General features: G+C 36.4%; 1 protein-coding gene across 1 annotated transcript in view; it reads left to right on the top strand.

The window, feature by feature from the left end:
* The window catches only part of LOC145670306 (protein kibra-like), a 118,753-nt gene that overhangs the window by 37,522 nt on the left and 55,335 nt on the right, over nt 1–25,896 (top strand). The window contains exon 2 of the mRNA XM_081738780.1: nt 14,304–14,413. Within this exon, the coding sequence (XP_081594906.1) occupies nt 14,304–14,413 (110 nt within the window). The remainder of the gene's footprint in view (nt 1–14,303; nt 14,414–25,896) is intronic.

Below are 25,896 nucleotides of genomic sequence, written 5' to 3'. Positions count from 1 at the left end.
ACACATCTCCCGTTTTCTCCCACTTTCTTCATTCCACCGTTTCATTCATTTCTCATCATCACTGTCTCCTTTAGCCTAACAGGCATAACCGTGGGACGTAAAACTTAAAAATTTCATTTCATTTTACATTTGTTTACTACAACGTAAGATGACTTGGTATCGAACCTGTGATCTTTCGCATCTAAGTAGCGTAGAACCCCGATTTTTAGAAAGTGTTTTCAGCATGTTAATTGAATGATTAAATATTATCAATAAATTAAACTCTGTTCCTGTAATTCTTAAAACGCTGATAATTGGTGCATCAATTAATGTTTTCTTTGACAGAAGTGTTCTATTGATTTTTTTTCTCATTGATGTTTAATGGAAAAGAACGAGATTTCTCTCCGATAATGTAATCTACCATAGCTACTTCCTCTTTGAGAGAGAATGCATGGAATTTCGCCTATATCGACTTGAAGTCCTACTTGTTGATGTTACTGATTCACTTGTAGTTGAATGTGGCAACAGTGGAGCCGAATGCTCCCCTCCCCCGGCGAACCCTCGCACATTCACCGCATTCCTTTGTCGGTGGGGTTCGGCGGGGCATACCGGAAAACCTCCGGCCGGCCGCCAGGGAAAACGATGGAATGGAATTGGGCCTGCTAGTCACGTGAGGGCCACGGTATGCGGCAAGATGGAGTGCGCAACGTTGTCAAGTTGCGTGCAGCAGTTGCGCTGCAGCGAGTCATGACCAGGGGTGCTGGTTTTGCGTTTTCTTTTTGTATTATTAAGAAGACAAAAGCAGATGATGTAAATACAGAGTGGCCGGCCTTTTTTCCGCAAGAAAAAGAAAATGAAATGCTAAAAGGTACGTCGTAATAAAATGTACGGAATCGTATTTAAACCAATATAATTTCATAATCACGTAATTGTAAAATAAAGTTCATCAAATAGCTGCGCGTCAAGATTACATAATGAAAATATGTAACATAATTTTTATAACTAATTCAAGTTAAGAAGTAGGAAGAGGTAGTGAAGTTACTATTATCTCAACAAAATTCATGTAATACAAATATGCAACATGCTACTGTGCTTATTGTATATTCGTCGAATATAAACGACTTTGATTACGGAATTTTGTCCCTTTTACGTTTCATCTACCTCGAGAAGTTCTTTTCACATATTTTTCTCATTCCACCACTCATTTTAATTGGAGCTGTTAGCTAGAATTCTTGATAAGCTAATCCAACTTACCTGAATGAAACTTTCAGTTGTTTATTGACACGTACGTATATTTTAACGTAAGGTGAACTTAAGTTAGACCCCCACCCGTCGTAGTGTTCCGACTACGGGCGTGGGAAAGAGTAGAAATTTTACAATTATTACTGCTTTTTCCCTTCACAGAATCTCATTGTCATTCACTATGAGAAGCTCATTGCGGTTGAAGTACCCGAAGCGGTAAAGCGGGAGGGTAGCCTAAGTGGTGGCGGCATAGAGGTCTGGGGCAGATAGGAATAACTTTTTTGACTTCCTGATTGATTAGTTATTGTGTGATGAAATATTCAAGCTATTTGGCACAGTACCACTAACTTAAATATGATCCAAACCATTATTCGAGATTTTATCCGATTCAAGGGACTCGCGTCCTGCCTTGCTATCCACTTACTCGTGCTCACACGAACTTGCGAGTCCAGACATCTGTGCATTGAGTAGAGGTCTGCATGCGCTCGGGCTGAGCCCGCGGGCCGAACTCGGGCCTACAAAGCATATATCACTTCGGTCTCGGACCGTAAATTTTTAAATATACTATAACCATATTTCTCGGACCTCTCCGGGCCTAACTTTGGAAATATACTGTACAACGATACTTATCGGATCGTTTTTTCTCGAGACCTTTTAAAGCAGAACCGCAAAATTAAACCTCGAATTGCTGTTAATAAAAATACAGTTTTGCGTTAATTATTCGGGCTCATTTGATTATCACACAAGCTCGGGCCTAAAGGCAAAAACATATTTCGGACCCGGGGCGGCCCTCACATTGTAGATTAACGGGTCGGGCCAGGCTTGGGCTAAAAATTCCGGCCCGTGCAGACCTCTAGCACAGAGCTCAACTGAATTCGATCTTGCGACAACGAGTATTTTAAACTTCAGGTTCGTAAATCTTCCACATAGTTCCATTAATCTTCTCTTCCCATACGAAGAACGGGCACTACCTGCTGGCAGTTTCAATTTTTAAATCTTGTGTACCAAAAAAGAATTAAAGTTAAAAAAAATCACGAACATAATACGCTGTATGTGTGGCGGGAAGCCTTCCTAGGTGGCTGGGATTTCTCTTCAGAAATTAAACGTAAGAGATGAACAGCTGTAAGATCAGGTGATTTCCGGTTTGGAAATATAAAAGAATTTACCACGTCTTTCCTGTATGATGGGAGGTAATGCCCTGAGAAATTTCTATTAGAGGTCTCCTTTACTGTTCAGAATAGGTAAGCTTGTTTAAATTTAATTTCGTCGATTAGTCACCAAAAAGTATGAATGCTTTAAACACTGCGATTGTACTAAATGTATCAGAAGAACATGTACTTTATAATGTTCTGACGTATAATCCAGTAATATATTTGATACCCAGACATGTTTAAAAAAAAAAAAAAAAAGTATATCTTATTTCGAATCTCGATATCCTTATGAGTCAGTAAGGTTGTAGCGATTATGCAACCCAATGTGTTAAACGAGCTCACACAAAATTTTTAAAAGTAAGAACTACATCTCGATGTCTCTTATCGTTTTTGTTCTGCGGAAATCAATATTGCACTGGAAGTAGTAGTAAATTTCAACCACTTCCGGTCACGGTAATGTGTTACGGGCTGTGATGGTAAATTTTCTTGGCACCCTGTATCGATTGTAGAAAACGAATTAACATTTTTGTTCTATGGCGGTAAGTGTTGAAACTGGAAATTGTTAATTTGAACCACTTGGGTTTGGACAGAGAGTTAACGGAGAGATGGAACCTATTCTTGGGACGCTGAATTCGCTTATCGATGTCTCCTATCTTTTTTGCCGATACTTGTTGACAGACGGTTCTTTCTATAAGATGGAGAAAGCCGTTCTATAATACTTCTGATACTTACGGATAGCATAGTTTGGAAGTCTAAATACCCTGAAACATATGTTTAATTATTTAAAATATATATATATATATATATATATATATACACTGAATGTCATGTCCCTAAACATGAATTTAGTGTATTCTGAGGTATGAACATACATACAATACTTACAGCCTCTCTTCTTTCATTCACTTTTATGTCAAGTTATTAAACTGACTCGTGCTTTTATTACGTGAACTGAAGTTAATTAGTAAATCAAAGCTTTTTTTCAACTTAGTATTTCTCATATTCAATGACGAGCGTAACGAGATAACTTCCTCACAAAACGTACAAAACTTGTAGCACAGAATCGTTTAAATGCTGGAGCGTATTGACTCAGTCTTTTACACACAAAACATCGATATGGAAGTTCTAAGAAAGTGGGAAAATCAAAGTTCTGTTGCGAAACATTGTGATCTTTTTTTTCAGCGTGGATCACCACATTGCAAATAGAAAAAGAATGTTATGAATTCCGTTCGTTTTCCACGTCCGTGCGTGTGTGCTCGATAATACACTGTTTTGGCGTTCGTAATTTCCCTAATAATAATAATAATAATAATGCATAGTACTTCCTTGAAGTACTAGTCATACCAGATGCATTGGGTAGATTAACGTAACCGTGTGACATAATATTAGTGAATGGTTATTAGTTCTCAGTCTGGTTCAGGTTGCGCTGCTGACTTCTAACAGTGGTTTCCTTGTCGTCATTTTTACCAGTCAAATGCAGATACCTTTATGTAGATCCTGTCTAATTTTCATTTCCATTATTGTTGTTTCCAGTAGGAAAAGGGTGCATGTTACATGTTCTAGAAATCTCGTTATGGGCAAGTTTCGGTAAATGTAGAGTAAATGAGTCACTTTCATGACGGGTGGGAGGGCGTAGTGTGTAGTGTTCTAGTCCAGAATCTGATAGAAAAGATGTTTTGGGCTTGAATCCTGTCATATTGCGCGTTCATATTGTATAATGCAAGTTCAACCTGACAGATCGTTTCCCACTACACCTTTTCGCCTTCAAGAGAGCTATATTAAAGTACTATTTCATCGGTCTTGGCTCGAGTGAAAGGGAAGTTTCAATAGACATCCTCAAGAAAATGGTTGATTGGTTGCGGTTTAGCGTCCTTTTTCAGACAGGCTACAGTTTAAAGTGAATCCAAACCACCATAGTGCGTACAAATTTCAATACATACATCATGCATCAGTTTGTATCCAGGATTTTCTGACGGGCGTGCAACCACCAGTACATTTGAATTAAATTTGAATTTTTAAATCCTTTTTGGCAACTGTGAGCTTCTTCGTGGCTCAGTGGTTAGCGTACGCCCCAGTTCGATTCCCGGCGGGAGCTCATGTGGTTCGGATTCCACGTTAATCAGTAGGTCCCGTCGCATATAGCCTCACTGCTGAAAGGAACATTAAACTGAAAATCAACTCAACCCTTTTTAGCAACTGTGGTGTGAATGAAGAATTGCCCAGGAAATGCTAAACATCTGGTCTCGGTAAATCCTTTTCCTTCAACCTTCAGAAAATGGACTTTTCTTGCTTTTGCAAAACTCTGCTTTTTAAATCCCCAAACGGAAACATAATAGCAGAAATTTTCGAAAATATTGCTATTTTCACTGCTAGTTTCTCACTTTAGATAGTGTATATTTACAACAAATGACCCCCCCCCCAAAAAAAAAAAAAAAATCGGCCCTATATGTATGTATGTATGCATGCATATATGATGTATATGATGTTTTCTTAGAGATGTAGTGAAGCATTATAGAAATGGTATGTTCATTGTGTTGTGTTTAAAAAGCGGAACCAACGTCGCTTTTGTAGTTGTTGGGAAGCCTTTTCCATCTCCCCGTTGTTAAACAAGTTTCCACATTCCTGAACTAGTTCCCCCTTCGCCCTCTTCTATATTTCACGCCAATGTTTTGTATTTTAAGATTTGCTCATCAACAAAGCACAGTTTTTTCTTCTCGTTTTTAATCAACATTTATTAGTTATTTTTTCTCTTGTTTCCTTCCAGGCCTTCGATCTGACATAATGGTTAATGTGAATGTGTTAGTACATTAATATCTTATTAGCAAACCAGCAAGCAGTATGATGAGGCTCTTGATAATATTGTCAGAATTCGGAGACTGTTTCGGTTTCACTCTTTCTGTTGATCCTGTTGAAAACATGAAAACAATTTGAAATTGTTTTAAATAGTAACAAAATCAATTCAGAATACCTGTTACATTTATATGATTTTAACTCTGAAATAACGAGAAATGAATTAAAATGTCCTTTATTTATGTATGACCAGATAACTCAATTATTTAAATATTTGCAATTCTTAAGTTCAAATTCGGAATGTGCTTATTTCCAAAATTAGGTGGTTAAGCGATATGTTGTTGTCATTATCTTACAGCGTGTAAAGGGAATGTATCATACATATTACACCATAATAGTAAGAAACCTCTTTAGATGATAAAGCATCTGTCTATTTTCACAGAAACTAGTGGAGGTAAGCTTCGTATTTATTTGACATGACAACTCAGTAGATGCTGCAAATTCGATAACATTCGGGCTCATCTGAAGACTAAGCTCATACTTTTTCTTTGACTAAGCCATTTAGACCCTAACTGTTGCCTCACAAAACTAGTTCTTTTTTTAAGCGTTGTTGCTCTAAGGTTTTAATGGCAGATATTACATACAGTATTTGTAACGGTAATATTACAAAAACAGTTGTCTGCAAATCATGAACTCTCTGGCTGAAGAAGTTGGTGCGCCTTGGACACTGCACCTGCGTTGTTTGGATTCAGAGAAAGCACGAACTGCTTGATCTTGTCAGAATTCAAGGAACAGCTCATTATATCCAAAATGACCTGGACATTTGGAATAAAATAATAATAATAATAATAATAAAAAGTAGCAGTAAAATAATAGGATCGGGATCATATTAAGAGAATAAAGGTTTCAAAGGAAGGGAGGAGGAGTTGTTGGAAAATTATTCCTAACTGGAAGCAACATTTGGTTATAACGTCTTTTTGATCATAGTTGTCACATTGTGTTTTAGTCATTGTTACTTTCACATCGTCTGTCTTCTTATAAAATTTGAATTAAGGGCAGTTACAATAAATACGTATTGCAGTCGTTTAACTGTTGCTGTGTTCATATTCGACATTACATTACATAGTTACAGTATTCATTACATAGTTACAGTATTCTTTTGTGTTATATAATTCTAAATAGTTCAGTATTAAAACTATTTATTCATGTTGATTCATTACGCGAGAAGATAATTTGATCTGAAATATTTCCTGTTGCACCACATTTAAAATACCTTCCATATATTTTTGCATAGTTTGCATCATTATGCGTGAGATGTGCTTGTTAATGTATACATAACTAGTTAGTATCATCAACATTTTATGTTCAAGCAGATCAGTTGATAATAGAATGTGTGTGCCAATCGACATAAACAATAACAGATAAGAATATATTTGAACATAATATTGCCTAGATATGTCTGTAAAGTATATGTTTCGAACTTGATATGTATATAGATTAATACATCTGTAACAAGAACTTGATATCGTTGTCACTTATATACTGTACTTTAAAAAGAACCACTGCAGGATATACCGAATATGTCTGGGCGCATCACAAAAGTAACTTATTTCCTATTTTTGTAATAATAATAATAATAACGTAAATGAAGATGCGTATAAATTCTCATTAAATGAAATAATCGCGTTGTACTAGCTGATTCTAGACACTCAAAGTTTTCAGTGCTGCGTATGTTTAACACACAAATAAGAGTATTGGAATTCAAAAGACCTTAGAAATATGTGAAGTCCTTGGTGCTATGAAGTAACGTGAGACTGAATTTACTCAGGGAGCAACGCCATAAATTATATTTGGTGCTTGACCTTGTGGTACCTGATTCTACTCATGACCTTGCAATAATTTGCCATCACAACTATGCGTTTTTTTTTTTTTCCCACACGTTTTACAGATACTCTTTTAAACTTGGGTTTTAAGGCTACGGGTTGTCTTGAAAGTGAATTTGTACGTTCTGCAGTTATTATTGTCTAAAGAGCAGATTTGTAAAGAAGTCCATCCTGGCATTCGCTACAGAATCATTATTGCTTTCCCTACACGAGGTTCCTGGTTCGGATTCCACTTTTTAAACTATAGGTCCACGGCTCATGTATAGTTACGGTGCTGAAAGGACGCAATCCAACCAACAATCATTACTGTAACCTTCAGCTTATGTAAGATTAAAATATTGTTTGCGAGTGAGTGTAAGTGAAATAAGAAGGAAATGGCTTTATGACTGATTCCAACTGAGAGCAAGGTCGAAGTCCTTCGGGTACCAAGGGTCGAATTTACGAAGTACAGAGAAATGGTCCTTCTGTAAGGCCGCCTCGTAAACAATGGATGAATGTAACGCACACTTGCCTATTGCGTATATTTGTATGATAAAAATGGCAAAATCTGTGAAATATTTGATGTATGCAGCTCCGCCTCTTCCGCTGCTCTTGCTCACAGATAATTTAATTTACTTTTATACAATACGTACGCCTCATTAATATATGTTATACTGTGATTACGTTGTTCCGTAAGTAAAGTTAAATATTCACCAACATTAAATACCAAGGAAAACAGTTTTCAGTGCTGACAATCACCCCAAATCCTGCCATGCTTAAAGTTTCTGGTGATTAATTGGTTATGTTGAAGCAATGCTTTCTGTAATTGTTTATTGAACAGTAACGAACTTCCATGAGGAATAGGAATCTCCCTAATAATATATATAAAGAGCGTATACATTCCTGTGTAGAGGCCGGCGTCTCGCAGGCGGGTCGCCATCTTTTTAATTACATATTTCCTCTGGATTTTCTCACACACGTCACCAGCAAATTTCCTCGCCTGGTCAATTACGATTCACGACGACATTCCGTGAATTCTTTAACTAGTGACGCGAAGTGATAATGCAGTTAGCTCTTCCCAAACCAAGGCATTTTAAAGCAGCCAGATTTCAAGAACAGTTTTGCAACGTTGTTCAAAGGATTTGTAAAAAATTCTCTTAAAATTAAGGGAAGAGAATACTTTCTGGTGTACTAGCGTCATGTAATTGGATAGTTGCTTTTACATTACAAAGATATAACAGAGTGGTATGTGCACATCTCCAGTATTTAGAGTGGTATGTGTACTTTGTTGTTGCGTTGTTCTTCCATTTTGTGATAGGCCTATAACATTCACAGCACGAGCTTTGGTATAAATCCATATAATATCTGGGTTTCTCCTTTCTTCTAAACGCTGCGTCAACGAGAAATTTAGTAAGGAATTAAAGCTAATAATGCATATGTTGAAACATCACTCAACATACATGATTGAAACAAATACTTTTGATTATCGGGCAAGGGAACTGAGTGTACTTGGGTCTCTGCATGTTGTATTTTTTTACTTTTGGGCAGCAAGTTCTTTTGTCAGTCAGTCTGTGCCAGTGGCGGATCTAGAATATAAAATGCGCGGGGGACAGAACCCAGACTATGATAGGTATATCCAGGGGTGAAAATGCAGGGGAACGCGGGGGACACCGTCCTCCCACCTCCAAAAAATGTGTAGGTGTCCCCCAGTTCCTAAAAAATTACAATGAGCAAAGATGTGCAGGGGGACGGCGTAATGTAATGCCTCTACCTACCGTCCCCCTACTCTTTCAGACCCACTTTTACCCTGGATATATCATGAGTTTACTATAAACTTTCAAAAACATATAAATAATAGCTTCAATTATTTTTGTCACCCAAAAACTGGGGGTATATACCCCCCCGGCCCCGGGCTAGATCCACCACTGGTCTGTGCGCGTTCTTGCTGAAAACGTAATAATCTACTTTTGTAGACTGAAACTGAATATTTTTTAATGCAAAATTTTGTTCCTAATATTCGAAATACAGAAAAATTACAAATGAATCATTATCAAGAATTGAACCCATGAACAACCAAGGGCTTGTTTGTTTGCCCACTGCGAAAATACCTGGCGTTATTTAATTAGTTCCACACCATCAGCAGCTCGTCAGCAATGGAAAGGAAAAAAGTGACTGTTGGCAGAAAGGATCCTTCATCGTACAGTTAATATTCCTGGGATTACTATAGCAAACAAAAGTATTGGTCAAGAACAGTATTTTAAAAGTGAATCAAACCTCGGTATTAACAAAATTAATGAGATGTGTCAAAGAAACTATTTCTAGGGTAAATTAGCCAAGGATTATCAGGAGCATTTTTGAATTCTATCGAGATTAACCAAAATTATTGAGACTTGAGATCATGGAAGCAAATACATAGAATTCCGAGAATTCCGTAGTTTTTCGTAGTGGAAGACAGCAGAAGAGTAATGAAGGTGTTGGCAGATTTCTTCGTATATTCTTTATGTATTTTGTAATGTGATTAACGACTGATATGATTTGTGAATTGAAACAAGTGAAAAATGAGATCAAGAAACACACTTAAACCTAGAAGTAAAGAATGAATCACTGTCAAATAGTTTTTTTTTTTTTTCTCGAGGAAGTATATGAAAACATAGTATTAAATTCAACTACATACTTTTGCATATGTTTGAAATATTCTCTTTTTTATCGATCATTAGGTGAAGTATTCAATAATGCAACTTAAGGTGAAAAGTTAAAATAAAAAATCTTGCACGTGCTGTTGATGAATTCATGTTACGTAATCCACATTTATGTGTGTATTCAGAATTCCAGAAGATGTGTCTTGCAACGGTATTTAGGTCGTTGCTTCAGAAAAGAAATTAAAGTAAAAGTATTAACAAAGATCCTTGAATTACTTGATCTTATTTCACACCAGCTCGTATAAAATGAATAGTTTAATAAATGCTTCATGTAAAATGAATAATGTGGATCGTGTTTTTATAGTTATCAGTTAACTTGAACTTTAGTTTTCACATATACTAATGATTTCTTTATAATATATGTCTTTAAATCAGTCCTAATATATTAGTTGGTATACATGGTCAGTGACCTTTACGTAATATGTTCAGACTTGTTTCTCGTGTCTGTTTGATACAATTTAATTATACTTTTCACGTATGAAAGCTTTAACTTGTATTATCTTGTTTCCGCAGGGTGTCAGAGTAGCAGTCACATGAATTATGTTTGTATGAAGTTTAGCGTCCCTTTCTTAGCACCGAGGCTACATGAGACACGGACCTTCAGTTTAATGTAGCATTCGAATCACTGCAATGTGCTCAGTACTCTCCTATTTGCGATCGAGTCAGGACTACGTGCCCAAAGACGTGTGCACAAGTCACTAGACCAGCAGAATCGTGAAGAATAGTCACTTTGAGACAAGCTGAAAAAATGATGTAGAGGTTTGAGTGATCTCAGTGAATTGGCATCAGTACTTTTCGTTCATTCTTCTGTCGAAGCTAACAGTAATTTTTATACAACAATGGAGTGTGCTGCGTGATTGAGTTGTAATAAATAAATAAATAAAATAAATAAATAAATAAAAACGTAGCAACATGCTGTCTACGATGTTTACTGATATACACGAAAGATCTCACCGTCAGATGTCGTTATTCATCCGTTGATTCTCAGACTGATTTCGCTTTGTCAAGTTAACCTCGGGCCATATCATTAAATCTGAGAACTATCATGTATAGTAATACATTCGTCAAATAAATTGTTTCATGTCTCATATACAAAACAATTCATAATCATAAGTATCAAAACAGCTTGATTTTCCATTTTCCTGATTTGCAATCCCCCTCTTCCCCGAATATCTTTTTTTTCTACTCCCCAAAAATGAAAAGTTGAAAACTCCAGTTGTGCAGTTGCTGTAATGTTGGCTTGGCTTGTACAGAGGTTCCCCTCCATAAGGTCCTCCTATGTTTATATCTCTTGAGTGAATAGAAATTATTTAAACTTCGTTTTATGTAGTTCGTTTTCATTAAAAGCTCTAAAAATTGTCACTTCGAATATTGAGATTTAAATTTAAAGCTTTTTTTTTTTCTTTCTTTCAGACACGTTGTTTTCACATTTCCGTTCAAAACATTTTAGTTGTGAGTGTAGTTATATCATTTAAAAGAAGGTGGGATGATCAGGCTTTAGAAGCAGCAATGTTGCTTATAAAGTAAATGTTTTTTTTTTCTTTTTTTTCTTTATTACGGGAAATTTAAAATTTCGACTTGAATCATTTTGAACTTCGCCTTGGTTTTAATATGTTGTACTGTACATAATGCGTCATATACTTTGTTAAATCGTTCGTAGTATTAGCCAAAATAATAATAAAAATAGTAGAACGTTATTATGATGACCTTGAAACAATACAACCGGAGCGTAAAATAAGTATGCATTCCAGTATGTAATACAGCTTCCATTTTAAGCTAGCATAGTAGTGTATTAATTTGAACTCTTTATCAGTGCTATTTGAAACAACCTTCAAATATCATGGTGACCTTCGTTATCTGAAAGCGATTTATATGCTTATCGATATCTTTTTTTTTTTTTTAATAAGTAAATTTAGAAAAAGCAAACGTAGAACTATTTTGCACAGTGCGTCATACATATACGTTTGACTTCAATTTTCTTACATATGCGAAAACAGTATAATATTAATATGTTGACGTATAAGAATTTCTTGACTAGCTGAATAAGAATTTTATGTTTGGGGAAATTATATCTGTACACTCAGTGACAAAAGTTTTAAAATATTGTTAATAACTTCAGTACAGTATCCACCTTTTTCAAATGTATTTGTAGAGAATTTCCTAGTACAGTGGAGTCCCGGTAATCCGAACAGGTCCGGGAGGAAAATTTATCTATTTATTTTTTGTCGCGAAAATACGCAGTTTTACGAAAGTAATAATTAAAAGGATAAAAATGGGCGCATGTTTTCGTAGAAAACAAAAAATTTCGTTAAATGTAACGTTTTGTAACTTCGATACGTGAAAAAATAAAGGCATCAAGTTTTTCCAACATTTTAAACATTTTTCCAGTACAGTACATATACTGTTGTCAGAAAACATATTTTGAAATGCTATGCATTATGTATTACAACACAATAGACCCATTCATCCGCTTTAAACCGCGATTTTACTGTTATTCCGGCTAATCCGAACAATCACGTAATCCGAACATGGTTCGGTTGCAATTAGGTCGGATTAGCGAAACTCCACTATAATACATAGAATATCCTTATTTGAATTATCTCTGTAATCCTGGCGTTAAGTTTATTCTGCCAGTTGAAAATAAGATTGGCGTCAATTTCCATCTTCCCTCACCACAACAATATTGTTTCCGGTATATACAGATAACAATGCTATCAAATCTATAGTTAATTTATAATGGTTTAGTGGTAGAGCGTTTTCCTCCGGTGCTTGGGGTTCCTGGTTCGATCCCTGCTTGCCTCTTGTAGACTTTATGGTGGACAAACATTGTGCTCGTGGTTTTTCTCTGTGTTCTTCCGGAGCTCCTCCGTGGCTAAGCGGTTAGCGTACGCGCCTTTGGCGTGGGAGGCCCGGGTTCGATTCCCGGCGGGAGCTCATGTGGTTCGGATTCCACGTTAATCAGTAGGTCCACGTCTCATATAGCCTCGCTGCTGAAAAGGGACGCTAAACTAAACTCAACAAACTCAACAATCTGTGTTCTTCCGTTTCCTCCCACTTCCTTCATTCCACCATTTGATTCATTGCTCATCACCGTCTCCTTTAGCCTAACCGGCATAATCGTGGGACGTAAAACTTGATTTCATTTTTTCCCATCGAAATATGATGTGTACCTAAAAACAAATCTCTCAAGCATTGTATTTTGGAGTACATACCCAAATAAACTCAGCTGCAGCATTTTTTTGTTTGTTTGTTTACAGATGATTTGCTGCTGCTTTGCTTAGTAATTCGAGCATAGAATACAGTATTTCGATATTAGCCTATATTTACATTTATAACCATTGTATTTCCTGTATATTGCACACAGTTACTATATCAACTCTGAGTGTAATCTTAGTCTGTGAAACTTCTCCGTAATGGGTACTCCTCGTTTACGGACAAAATAATCATGTCTCATTAATGTCTGATGTTGAAACTTTCTTTTACAGTTTATTCGAAAGTTACAAAAATGTGACATACATTTTTCCACCGAGCCGATCAGTTAATCCTCAATGTAGTTGTTGACACTTGCGTTGAGTTGACGCCCCTTTCAGCAACGAGGCTATATGAGATGGACCTACTGTGATTGACGTGGAATCCGCCGGGAATCGAACTCGGGCTCCCACGGGAAAGGCTCGTACGCTAACCGCTTAGCCACGGAGTTCTTGTTGACAATTGCATAGTGAGGACTTCGTGTTATGTAATCTCCTCAATTTATCTATGCATTCTCTTTTTTTTTTCTTTCTCCTAAATATTTCTCAAGACTGTATTTCCATACGAGTTAATATTCAACTTGTATATATGATCATGTAACAAGTATAATTATGCGTTTATATGTTTTCGTTTTAGTATCGTCGATATCAGCCGCGATAACAAAAGGTTCTGTAAGAGTAGTAATAAGAGTATTCAGCTATTAATATTTGTGTGTCTTCTCTAATCAATCTAAGAGCAGTCAAATTTTGACCAGTTGATTGACTAATTAATCAATGATTTATGTAGGACTATAGCTATGTACTCATTCTGTACCCATCTCATATCAATATTGTTATTTTAGGATGATGCACAAATAAATGGAGTAGAGTTGAGCGTCCCTTTGAGCACCGAGGGTATATGAGACGTAAACCTACGGCTTAAGGTAGGATCCGAAACACATAAGCTTCCGCTTGGAATCTTTAAGGTGATGCAGTTGTCTGGTTTTTCAAAGTCATTTTTAGATTTACAAGTTACGCTTATACTTGCTAAAATTTCATCAGTTGATACTTTTTTTTCATTGCATGTAATTGGATACGAACTCCCGACCATAATGTCACCCTAAACTACTTTCGGAAGCAATGAGTTGTTAACATGCTACGTCAAGTAATATGTAGACACACGAAAATTATGTGCTAACAATTAAGTTACTACTAGCAAGAAAAAATATATCTATTGTGTGTCACTGGCACTGATGCGTGTACTGTATAATTCAGAAAGGCTGCATAAATGTTGATGGTAAACTAATATAAATTTATGGACTTAATGTTTTTCCTTTTCTTTGTTATTCTCAGGTTTACAAAGCCACAAACGTTCGCGGACTGCATTGGAAACGAGTTGCCACTTGGTTGGGAGGTGGCGTATGATCCCCAGATAGGAGTGTACTATATAAATCACATGAGTCGTAAGTATCATTTTAGTAATTCTTTACGTTTTGTTTTCGTTTGATAGACTTATTCAGTTATTGAGCTCGTCGCATATACGAAGAATTTTCAATTTAATGTTAATGCTGGATTCTAGGTCTCGGATTTACTTCAAGATAAATATATTTTCTTTATAAGCTGAAATACTGGTTGTTTTAGTAGAACTTCAGCAAGTGTAGTGTGATAGCATAGAAGATACTTGATAGCAATTCTTGACACTACGTTAGGAGCATTTGTCTTCTTAATTCATTTCATTGTTACGAATTCAGAAACACATTTGAAAAGGGTATTTTTCCAGAATCAAAATCAAGGGAACCAACATTTCGCTAAAGAGGGAGTTACATAAAATTATGTATAAAGTTATTGTGCGTTAATGATTAGTCCACACACTTCTTTTATTATTGTATTCTCACCATCACAGAAACTCCAACATCACAAAACCGAACAGAAGTTCTTTTGTTCATTAAAGATTGACGTCTCTTAGACAAGGCTATATAAATTATTGATCTACAGGTTAAGGTGGAATCCGAACCACCGTCGAACCGGGTCCCGTACATCAAAGCCGCACGCGCCAGTCACTAGACCACAGGTGAAGGCTCGAACGACATTAATCTCACTGTATCTAAATCTACCTTTATTGTGACCATCTGTTCACGATTTACACATGAAAATTATTATGAAGCGATAACCCCGACCCGTTTTTTTTCTTGCAACCATTTCATTTGATTTGCAAGTTCAATAGAGTGAATTGGGGTAGGTATTCAAAACCGGGTCTTCGACTTACCGTGTCGATACACTAACCACTATATAGAACCTTTTTGTTTTCAGGTATCACACAAGGAGCAGCTGAACTTATTTAAACGTAAATTAGTTGTTCTTCCCAAGTTCGTATTCAAGATATGTTTGTATAGAGCCACCTTCATATACAGTGTAACTGTAAAGGTAGCTCAAGAACCCCCTCATGGCTATATGGGTAGTGCACGCGGCCTTCGCGCGAAAATCCGGGTTCGTTTTCCGGTGGGAGCTTATGTGGGTTGAGATCCCAAGTGAAGTTGTAGGTCCAAGTCTCATATAGCCTTGCTATTGAACGGGACACTAAACTCAAATCAAATCAAACCAAACCAAGCAAAGATATCTCAATATTTCGTGTCTTTATGTAAATATTAAGTATTATAATCATAGATCTTTTCATTTAGCCACTTCACGCGAAAATTCAAACATAAATGTTTTAGTAGTACAAGATTTTGGTATCTAATTTCAATTATAATTAATTGTTTATTTCCATAGTCAATTTAGAATATTGCTCAGTGAACAAAAAGTGTTATAAAAATCTATCACTGGCTTGCATATAGAAAAAGATTGACACACGGTTGGTGTGAGTTTGTTATGATTTTTTTTTTTTTTTTTTTTTTTATGTACTTGGTGCATAAACTAGATTTCAGGATGATAGAAGATGATAGTTACGTATCCGTTGTTTATATAGCGAGTAAAGAATATGAAATCTTTTACATCTCACAGATATGTCTGTGGAAAGAGAATAGGAGGACACGGGAGGACCCCGAGAAAACCACTGACACGGTGTTTCCCACAAACTTACTTCGGACCAAAGCACGAACCCCTCACAACAGAGTACTACTGAGCCACCTTTTCTCCTTTAACAGGTAACAGGTTATTAATTCAAAAATCAGATAGACTGAGAGTAATTTATTTTCCTGTTTCATTTGTGTTTGAGTCGATTCTGCTGCAGATCTTCAAGAAAATATTGTCCGAAGTGGCTGCACTGAGACAATATTTTGGTATATATAGAGCCTACATTTTTCGCAATTTATTTTAGCTCTGGGGTGGAGGAGAGGGCGGAAAGTGTTGGCTTTGCCTCTGAAAGTATGCTTGCAAGAAGCACTGTTCTTTTGTATGAAATCGTGCAAAGTTGAAAATTTATTACTAAAACCGAAGATTCTAAATTTCCAGACGTGTAATTTAGTAACCGCAAAGAATGTAAACAAAGCTATTTAAACAGGAAATATTTTGAAATTGCTAGCAATATGTTATTTTATGTTCTTGTTGAAACAAGACTAACGGATATAATAATAAATCACATACGTTGGTAATCAGTGCTGTTGTATACCTTATTAGAAAATACGATGACGGTTAGTTTACTTTGAAACAATTTCAAAAGATTGTTTTTGAGAATCTCGTATTTTTGAGAATAACGTAATTGGAGTAATCAAAAATTTATCTGCTTTTGTCTTTTAAGAAGACACTGATTGTAGACTAGAAGGTTAGGTGATTTAAGGAAATATCTCCTTCTTCAGCACGTTTTAACTCAGTTAGCTTGCCAAAAGATAGGCCAATACAGTAGAAGGGCAGAGGAGAGAAAAGCAGTGAGAGAAATCAGATATAACACAAGAGCTTTGGTATGTGCACAGTAATTGAATCCTGTTTCAAACCGCCCTCGCGTTCATTAACCGTGACATGAATGCCGTCACGCAACTATTGTGATTCCCGCGTTCCATCACTTTTTCTGCCAAAGGATTATATTTTATATTGGGTGCTTTACAAATTTTTCAGTTACAAAGTATTAATGAAATATAAAGAAGACAAACAGGCATATATATATTAAAGCTCTTTGTGTGACATTAATTTTAGGCTATTTCCATGGTAGACTTAAGTAAGGACGTATAAGTTATAGCATGATACTGGGGAAATTTTTCAGTTGTGACTCGTGTTGTAGATAGGGTGGCCATAAGGCAATGATTAAAAAGCCGGACTTTATGAATTTGTATGAAAACCTTTTCCCCATATATGACAATTCAATTCATTAATTGCGTTTAGGCATCTTTGGCTCAATCAAGCTGGGAATACTAAATTTACATGTTAAAACCCTTACTTCATTGATATGTCTCTGCTCCTGCGGCTTTCAATAGACGCTTGTTTTGAGAGAATTCTTAAAATATTTCACTACAAGTTCCATTATAACTTTTTCCTTCAAAGTTAAAACAAACTTGAAGGCTCGGTTCAGACGTGCAAAAAAGGCCCGCAACAGACTCGTGCGGTCGTCTCAGCCCAACCACTTCACATAGACATAGAAAACAGCTCATTTTATTTTCATCTGCAGTTGAATGAAGATGGAAATTGAAAGAAGAAAACGTGTTGTTTTTGTATACTTAGCCAGTGAACTCCTAAGGAATCTTTTTTTTTTTCTTTTTTAAGTTTTACGTCCCACGGTTATGCCGGTTAGGCTAAAGGAGACGGTGATGATGAGGATGAGTGAAATGGTGAAATGAAGAAAGTGGGAGGAAACGGGAGAACCCCGAGAAAACCCACGAGCACGGTGTTTGTCCACCACAAAGTTCACTTGGCGGAGGCTGGGATCGAACCCGGGACCCCAATGAACTCCTAAGGAAGAAACAGAGACGATACTGGGTTCATCCGTACGTAAGCTCACAACTGCTTAAAGGTGCATTTTCTTCCATGTTTATTGATTTGCGCAATGACGAAGAAAAGTTCTTTAATTATTTTCGCATGAGCATCACTTCATTTGATGAACTCTTATCGAAAATAAGTGATAAAATTAAAGCAAAAGATACTTTCATGAGACTTGCGTTACCACCAATTGAAATGTTGGCTGTTACATTAAGGTAAGTTAATTATGTTACTAATTATCGTTTGTAAGAGCACAGAAAGTTAAACATTCGGAGACCTATTCATAGACATTTTCAGATGTTATTAGCGGCCACTGGCGTAATTTAACAATTGCGTGACTAATTTTGATTTTTTTTTTTTTTTTTACATAGTTGGCGGCTTTAAATTAAAAATGAGACATTTATTTGAGACTTTCCGAATATCCCGCTCAAGAGGGAGCATTTCAATAATAGTAAAATTTCCCTTTATTTATTCACAAATTACCGAATGTGAGGATTCGCTTCAGTTAGAGATATAAAATTCGGCATGTAAACTCATAATAAAAATAGTGGAGCACAGGTTTCAGCGTCTTTGAAAATTTTCTCTTGAAGGGGAGATGGGGGATTTCTATAGTGGGGTCCGGTGGCTCAGTGATAGAGTGTTCACCTCTGGTTCAATCCCAGCTTGCGTCAAGTGGGCTTTCTGGTGCGAGAAGCACCGTGTGCGTGAGTTTTCTCGGGTTCTCCCGTTTCCTCCCACTTTATTCATTCCACCATTTCATTCATTTTATCATTATTTCCTTTAGCCTACCCGGTATAAGCGTGCGACGTAAAACTCAAGGATTTCATTTCATTCCTATAGTAGTGACATTTCCCGTTATATATATGAGGCGTTCACCTCTGGTGCTTGAGGTTCCGGGTTCGATCCCAGCCCCCGCCAAGTGAACTTTGTGGTGGACAAACACCGTGTGCGTGGGTTTTCTCGGGGTTCTCCCGTTTCCTCCCACTTTCTTCATTCCACCATTTCATTCATCACTCATCATCACCGTCTCCTTTAGCCTAACCGGCATAACCGTGGGACGTAAAACTCAAAGATTTCATTTCATTTTATATATATGAGGACTCGCTTAGATTGGAGATGTGAAATTCTTAATGTAAACTCTTAAATAAAAATAATGGGTTTAATGTTTCCGAATACATTTCTAAGGTGAGGAAAAGGAAACATTTTTATAATTGTGACATTTAACGATAGAAGGTTTTGAGGAAATCCCCAATACGTGTGGCACACCACAAGGAGGCAATGCAGCAAAGAAAGCAGAAACAGGTGGGCTGATTATTTTGTAAGTGACATAGGTAGAGTTCCATGGCAAGATAACTTTGTTTAAGTTGTTCTTTATGTAAGAAAACATTCAGTTGTTATCTCTAGAATAGCAACGACGTGCACAATATTATCAATTATACGAGAAACAAAAATATTTTTGTTACATTTCGAGCATGCTTTTTTATTTTTTAACCGCATGAGTACCCTGATGTTCAACAATTTTCGTGTTAACTCTTTTTTTTTTTTTTTTTTAATTTAGTACATTAACAAATAAAGACAAACTGTCAGCCAAAAAACGATGTTTTTTCTTTCTTTTCTGTTCTGTTATTATGTTGGTGGTGGTTTTGGACTTCAGCGTCCCTTTTGAGCACAGAAGCTATATAATACGTGACCTCGACCTAAAGTATAATGCAACGTACGTTAAGCCACATTAAATGAATCTTGTAGCTGTCATTAAAAAAAAGAAAAAACTTTCAACCCGATCTTTCTATTTACTCTTTACATGTTACAACTTCTTGAAAGCAAGAAAGTTTTCTCCACACATACAGCACTGCACTCTAGTGGACAAACAGTGAACCTCATTAAAAACGTGTATTTTGGCGCACTCCCCCTCCCTGTACAAAAGAATCCGTTGTTTCGAAAGCGGCGAAACTGGTTTTTCTTTTATGTCAGCGGGAGGGCGATAGCAGATAGCAAGCAAGACGTCCCACAAAGTTGCGCATCGTTCAACTCCTTGCAAGATGGAAAAAAATGTTTTATGACCCTTTCAAGACTGTGTACACGGTGAAATATGGTAGGGTTTCAAGATTTTTTTTTTTTTTTTTAATGACAGCTACAAGTTCTTCTAACGTGACAATGTGGCTTTATAAACTGTCGGTTCATTCCGGAGTGAGTGACAAGAATTCTCATCAAAGAAACTGCATTAACAATAAAGGCTTGTTCTCCAAGCGTATTTGTTGTCTATTGTCATCACAAAAAAGTACTCATAGCCTTGCTGCTGAAAAGGGACGTTAAACGAAAATCAAATGTAAATACTACGTGAATATTAGATTTTTTACATTGAAAAGTAATAATAATACATACCAATGCTTCTTTTACTACTGTTTTTTCATTAAATTTCTCACGTAAGATTTCACACACATTTCATGCATCTCGTTTTTTTTTTTTTTTTTTTTTTTAATTAATTTCTATCTCTATACATTTCACACTTTAAATTCCATATCTCGGGATATTTTTGTATTTCGTTAATGAATAAGTTCTATGTCCAGTTCTTCGCTTTCCATTTTTACGAGCGCGGGAAAGTCTGCACGTGTGGCATGAATGATACGAACCAATGTACTGTATTTCCGGCTCGCGCGGGTCAGCAACAATTTTCTGCTGCGGGCCCGCAGCAGACTTTTCTACACGTCTGAACCGAGATGAAGTTCGGACTTAATTGTGGAAATATTAAGTCGGTTGCGTTATTCTTTTGTCCAAGCAGCATTCATTAATGAAAATACCTGTTCGCAGTAAGCATCATTACATAAAGAATATATGAACCGACTTTCTTCAAATTCTCAAAACCTTTTCCGCTTGGTATTGTAGCACGTTCGAAAACTTTTGAATACCTTTCTTCAATAGTTGTACAGTTCTTGAACATATCTGAGGCTGCTACTTCTTGAAACACCTTAAATTCTTCGTTTAAGTCCATCCATGTCAATGGATTTAATATTATATGCCTCAACAGAACTGCCATCGAGCCATCAGAATAATGGGAAGTTAAATATTTATAATGAGACAACTAAAAAGCAGGACAAATAAGCGTCCGGCTCGACTACTAAGCCGGACACGGGACAGGACCTCCAAAAGCCGGATTGTCCGGCCAGAAGCAGGACATCTGGCTATCCTAGTTGTAGATAGAAATATAAGGTTCAAATATAAGAAGTGTGAAAATGACTGCCAATTTAATATAGTAGTGGATAGTAGTTGCGTTAGTATTTCGATTTTTTCTTTCCATCTCAGGCAAGGCATAGACTCAAGAAATATGAGTGAACACTATTTTGAGGAAATTATAGGTTTATAGTTTCCGTGTGCATATTTTTGTAGGTTTTCACATTTTATTTAAGAACTATGTAGAATTGATTAGGTTTGACCGACCTGACATGTGTGAACAGTTCGCTTCATAATGGGAGCCTTTAAGCCCAGAACTGATCTTTGTGCCTGAGGTACTGGGGGAGTAATAACTTTAAATACTAATACGCTTGTGTACGTCGTGGTTGATTGTAAGTTAGTCTCATTCTCTGCATTTGATACTTGGTTAATAAATAAATGGATATCAAATATTTAGAACCGAGTTATTAGTATTAAAACAATTCTATTCCGCTGTTAAATTATGTTGAACGAATCACATCAAAGAATATTTTTATCTATGAAACTAATTTTGTTGACGAGAATGACCGACTACACAAGTCAAAAGTAATTGAAATAAAAAGAAAAAAGCTGTTCAGTTTAATCATTTGTGTGACTGACTACTTTTATTTAATGGAGAATCGTAAATGTTAAAACTTCTTTGGATTCATACCTTTATCTGTTACTTGATAAAGTGAAAATAATCTGTGTAGCGTGCAGAGAATTAGAAGTGACTGATTGATACCTGGATTCCACACATTCTTCAGATAATATCAAAGGCATTCGAGCATTGTTGAACGTGATAAACGTTGGAGAAAATCAACATGTGTGCAGTGATACGATAAGTACTTTGGAAGTCATGCACTTGAAAGGCGTTTAATCGGCTCATTAGAGTGTTAAAAGTAGGCACAACCAAGAAATTGAAATGATGATCTGTATGTGTATTCAGTAGCTTCCTGCTTTGTACTTCGTTATAATGTTAGTAAGTTCAAATAGTAGGCAGTGTAAATATATTCGCTGCTATGATTCGATTGCTGTGATATATTCTTAAACGTTACATAGCGTTTCAAGAGTGTGTCGCATTTTGCTCACGTTTTGATCTCGTTTTATTTGAGATAAACTACATGGCGTAAAACCTAGAAGGTTTATTGCTGGAGAGACAAACAAACAAAATTCAAGTGAATTGTTTATATCACACACTTATAGTTGAGAATCTCAGATATAGATCATACAGATAATAGAAGATCATAAAAATCCAATTACTTAGATGTATTTTTTGTAAAATATAATAACCTTCAGTTACTAATATGTATTTTATTCTATTAGTGTTAGAATTCCTGGAAGCGGAATAAGACAATTTTTGTGACGGAAACTTCAGGTCTTCCAGTAGAAACAGATTTTAAAAGCCGCTCCAAATCGCGTCTCGTCTGCAACAGTAATACCAGTATAAAATTATGAGAATTTTAACGAATACTAGCAAAGCCTGCGCTACCTACACAGTGCATCACTATAGTATGAGCATCAATATCCTTACTTCCTCACTGTAGCTGCGCATGTCCCTTTAGAGACACAAATGAAGGACAGGAGGATTCACAAATGGATTGAATTTCTATAGATGCAAGAATGTTATACTAAACCTTTTTTCCCCCGAAAAATTAGACACTACAGGCTTTTAAAGTTGCCAACTTGTAATAGGAAAATGAAAATGATATGAAATTTTTCATTTTAACGTCGCACGTTATGTCCTTTAAGCTAAGAGAGACGGATGATTAAAGCAAGTAAATTATTATGGAAGAAGGGTGGAATGAGAATGTGGGATGATAGGATTATCCCGAGAAAACCCACGGACACGATGTTGTCCACCAAGCATGCAATACGATTTGTCATTCACATTGAAGCAAAGCGCCTGTAATGTCCATCAACCTGCTGTATGTAGCTAATTTACTGGTTGCCTAATACAAGGATATCAACCTTAACAAAGTCCTAGCGATAATGTAGATTTTAGCACTCAAACGTCCAGAATATTCAAAAACTTTAAGCACCCACAGATGGACAATTTGCCTGTGTGTGTGTTTGTTTGTTTGTGTTTTTTGAGGATAAGTCATACAATTGGTTTCTGTGATGCGTACAGTCTCTCTCGCGTGCATTATTAGCGAGGCAGTGTCCTAATCAGAAGGATAAGATGGCTAGTAGCCTCAGATAATTTTGTATCGTTCGTGCTTGCTTCACTAAATTTAGGTAAATGGTACACAAGTTTTCTTTTTATTTTAAGATTGCAAACCAAATTTTCCAAATGGCTAGAAAGTTTGGTCTTTGTTCTTTTCTCATTGGTTTGCAGTCTAATATAGTCTGCGCTTTGAGGCAGGTTGCTGTATGGTAGCTTGTGGGGTGCGTTCTTCCTGTGTATCTTCGTGTAATCATCACAAATATCCTCAACTAATTTCTAAATAAACGTAATTTCTCGACATGTTCAACTCTATTTCAGATGCGTGGAGGGTTTTTGCACTAGTAGCATCAGTGCTGTCTGTTTGAGGCGGTGAAGGAGGTGAATGGACGGTATAGCTCGATTTTTATTTATTTATTTATTTATTTATTTATTTATTCATTCATTTATTGAATGAGAACTGGCAAATCGACCAGCAAAAACGACACGTTTTTAGAGCGTATGGTTTGGAGTATCTCATTGGCGTCAAAACTACAAATAAGTGTACTGATCAGTGAATATCGAGGGGTGGCTTGGGGAAAATTTTTCGCGGAGTTACAGATCTTTCCAGGATATCTACGATCGTTCTCAATGTTGATTACCGGTATTTCCCTAGTATTACTTTCACTTCCTTTGTATTGAAATTTCCCCCGGGAGTATCTTCTCAAATCATTACTAGTACTGGCATGTTATTTTTTTTTAGGGGTGGTCCGTAAAACATATTGAGTAATAAAGTTGATTCCCACTTGAAAAATGTTTGAGAAACGCTAATACGGACCAAAGGAGTGAATAAGAAATACTCAGATCATCCTCATCTGAAATCGTACCCGCCATCACATGCACCAACGGAATATGGTATAGGGATGACCATGACTGGATCCTGAAATACTCAGGTCGCGGTTAGTAAACCCAGATACTGTTCTGGAACTGGGTACATGATTGTCGATTCTGAAATCGGATACCCAATTTTTGGTATTGGATCCGGGTACCCGATTCTCACTGGATCCGGAACCGGAGAACCTGGACCAGAAATTTTCTTCAGAATAATAATAATGTTAGTAAGTTTGTCGTGAATACTGCCTATGTTTCCCCATATGAACAACATGCCTCGCTCATTTTAGAATTCTCTCTCTTGTTATTTGTCAGTGATAGCCAAGTGGAAGCCCACGACTATATCTCAATTGTCCCGCGAATAAAAATGAGAGAATGTGTATTCATTTTTTTTTAACTCCGTGCGTAATTTAGGAATTTGCATTCATAGATAACTAATTAAACCATCTGCTGAAGTTAATTTCAGAGTAATAACTTCTAACTATAAGTACGAATTTTAGGTGTAGCGATAACTTGTTCCTAACACAGAACGAAAAGAGAGTAACTAGTTATCCATAATATAGCCTGAGTCAACTTTTAGCTGTTAGAACTATTTTCTGTAACCTTTTAGTTATAAGCTTATTCTGCAAAATATGGCCGATTTTATTATTATTATAGAACAAAATGCAGTTTCAGATGGTTACATTCAAATGCTCGTGGTTCAGGCCCTACTGGCATAGACACATGAAAAAGAAACAAGATACGCAGAATAGAACAAAGATTCAGACGAACTTCTGCCTCAGAGGGGTGCAAGAAAACAATAAAATGAACCCTAATTATAGTTTATTTTATCCTGGTCCACTGCATTATTGGCCATCACTAAATCATGTACAGGTTAAGTTTTGCATTATTTAGCTTTCTTTATCCACCCGTTTGTTTGTTTCAACATGTGTATTTTTCAGCATATCTGAAATCAAATTAATCACAGTTTTTCTGTGTAGTTTTCTAACTCATATTATGCAGTACAGTATTTCCGAAACCTTGCTGGTAAAGGATTAATATTTATGTCGACGAATAATTAATGAACGAGTATTCGAGTTCCAAAACATTCATTTTGTGTGTGTGGCATAGTTTTTTCGAATCGCACGTTGAACTGTAGGTCTGCGTTCCATCAAGTTCTTGCACTAAAAAGAGAATGGATCTTATTAATAATAAAGTTCTCAATCAAGATTTCAGAGAAAGAGCGGTGGCTCAGTGACAGAGAGTTCACCTCTGGTGCATGGTGTCCTTGGTTCGATCCCAGCTCGCGCCAAGTGAGCTTTGTGATGGACACACACCGTATGCGTGGGTTTTCTCGGGTTTCTCCCATTTTTCATCCACCATTTCCTTCATTTCTAATCACCACCGTCTCCTTTAGCGTAACCGGCATAAACGTAGGACGTAAAACAAATGTTTCATTTCATTTTTCAGTTCAGAGAAAGAAATTATGCATATTTTGCAAACTATTAAAATACAAAAACCACTGGAAGTGTTTCAAAGAAGCCTTCAAAGAAAATGCCTCAGATTTTCAGAGTAAGAATAGGATGTCAGGCTTTGACTTTATAGAACTAACTAATAGCTCAAAAAACGGAGATAGGTGTGCGTGAGACATTGAGTAATATTTTTTCCTAAAAAACAAGATGAATGTACTGTTTGTGAGTGCGACCAAGCAAATTAGCTAAGTCTTGACTTGGAGGAAAGTTATTTTAGAGACTACTTTGGGAACATTCATCGTCGGTACGTTATAGTTTTACCTAACGATGTCATGAAATAGGGTGGTCTACCATTTTCGGTTGTGAGAAA

The sequence above is a fragment of the Thermobia domestica genome, chromosome 14 (assembly GCF_964235325.1).
Source record: "Thermobia domestica chromosome 14, izTheDome1.hap1.1, whole genome shotgun sequence".
NCBI classification, from domain to species: Eukaryota; Metazoa; Arthropoda; class Insecta; order Zygentoma; family Lepismatidae; genus Thermobia; species Thermobia domestica.
Note: the sequence above shows the minus strand (reverse complement) of the source record. Positions and strands in the feature narration are given on the sequence as shown.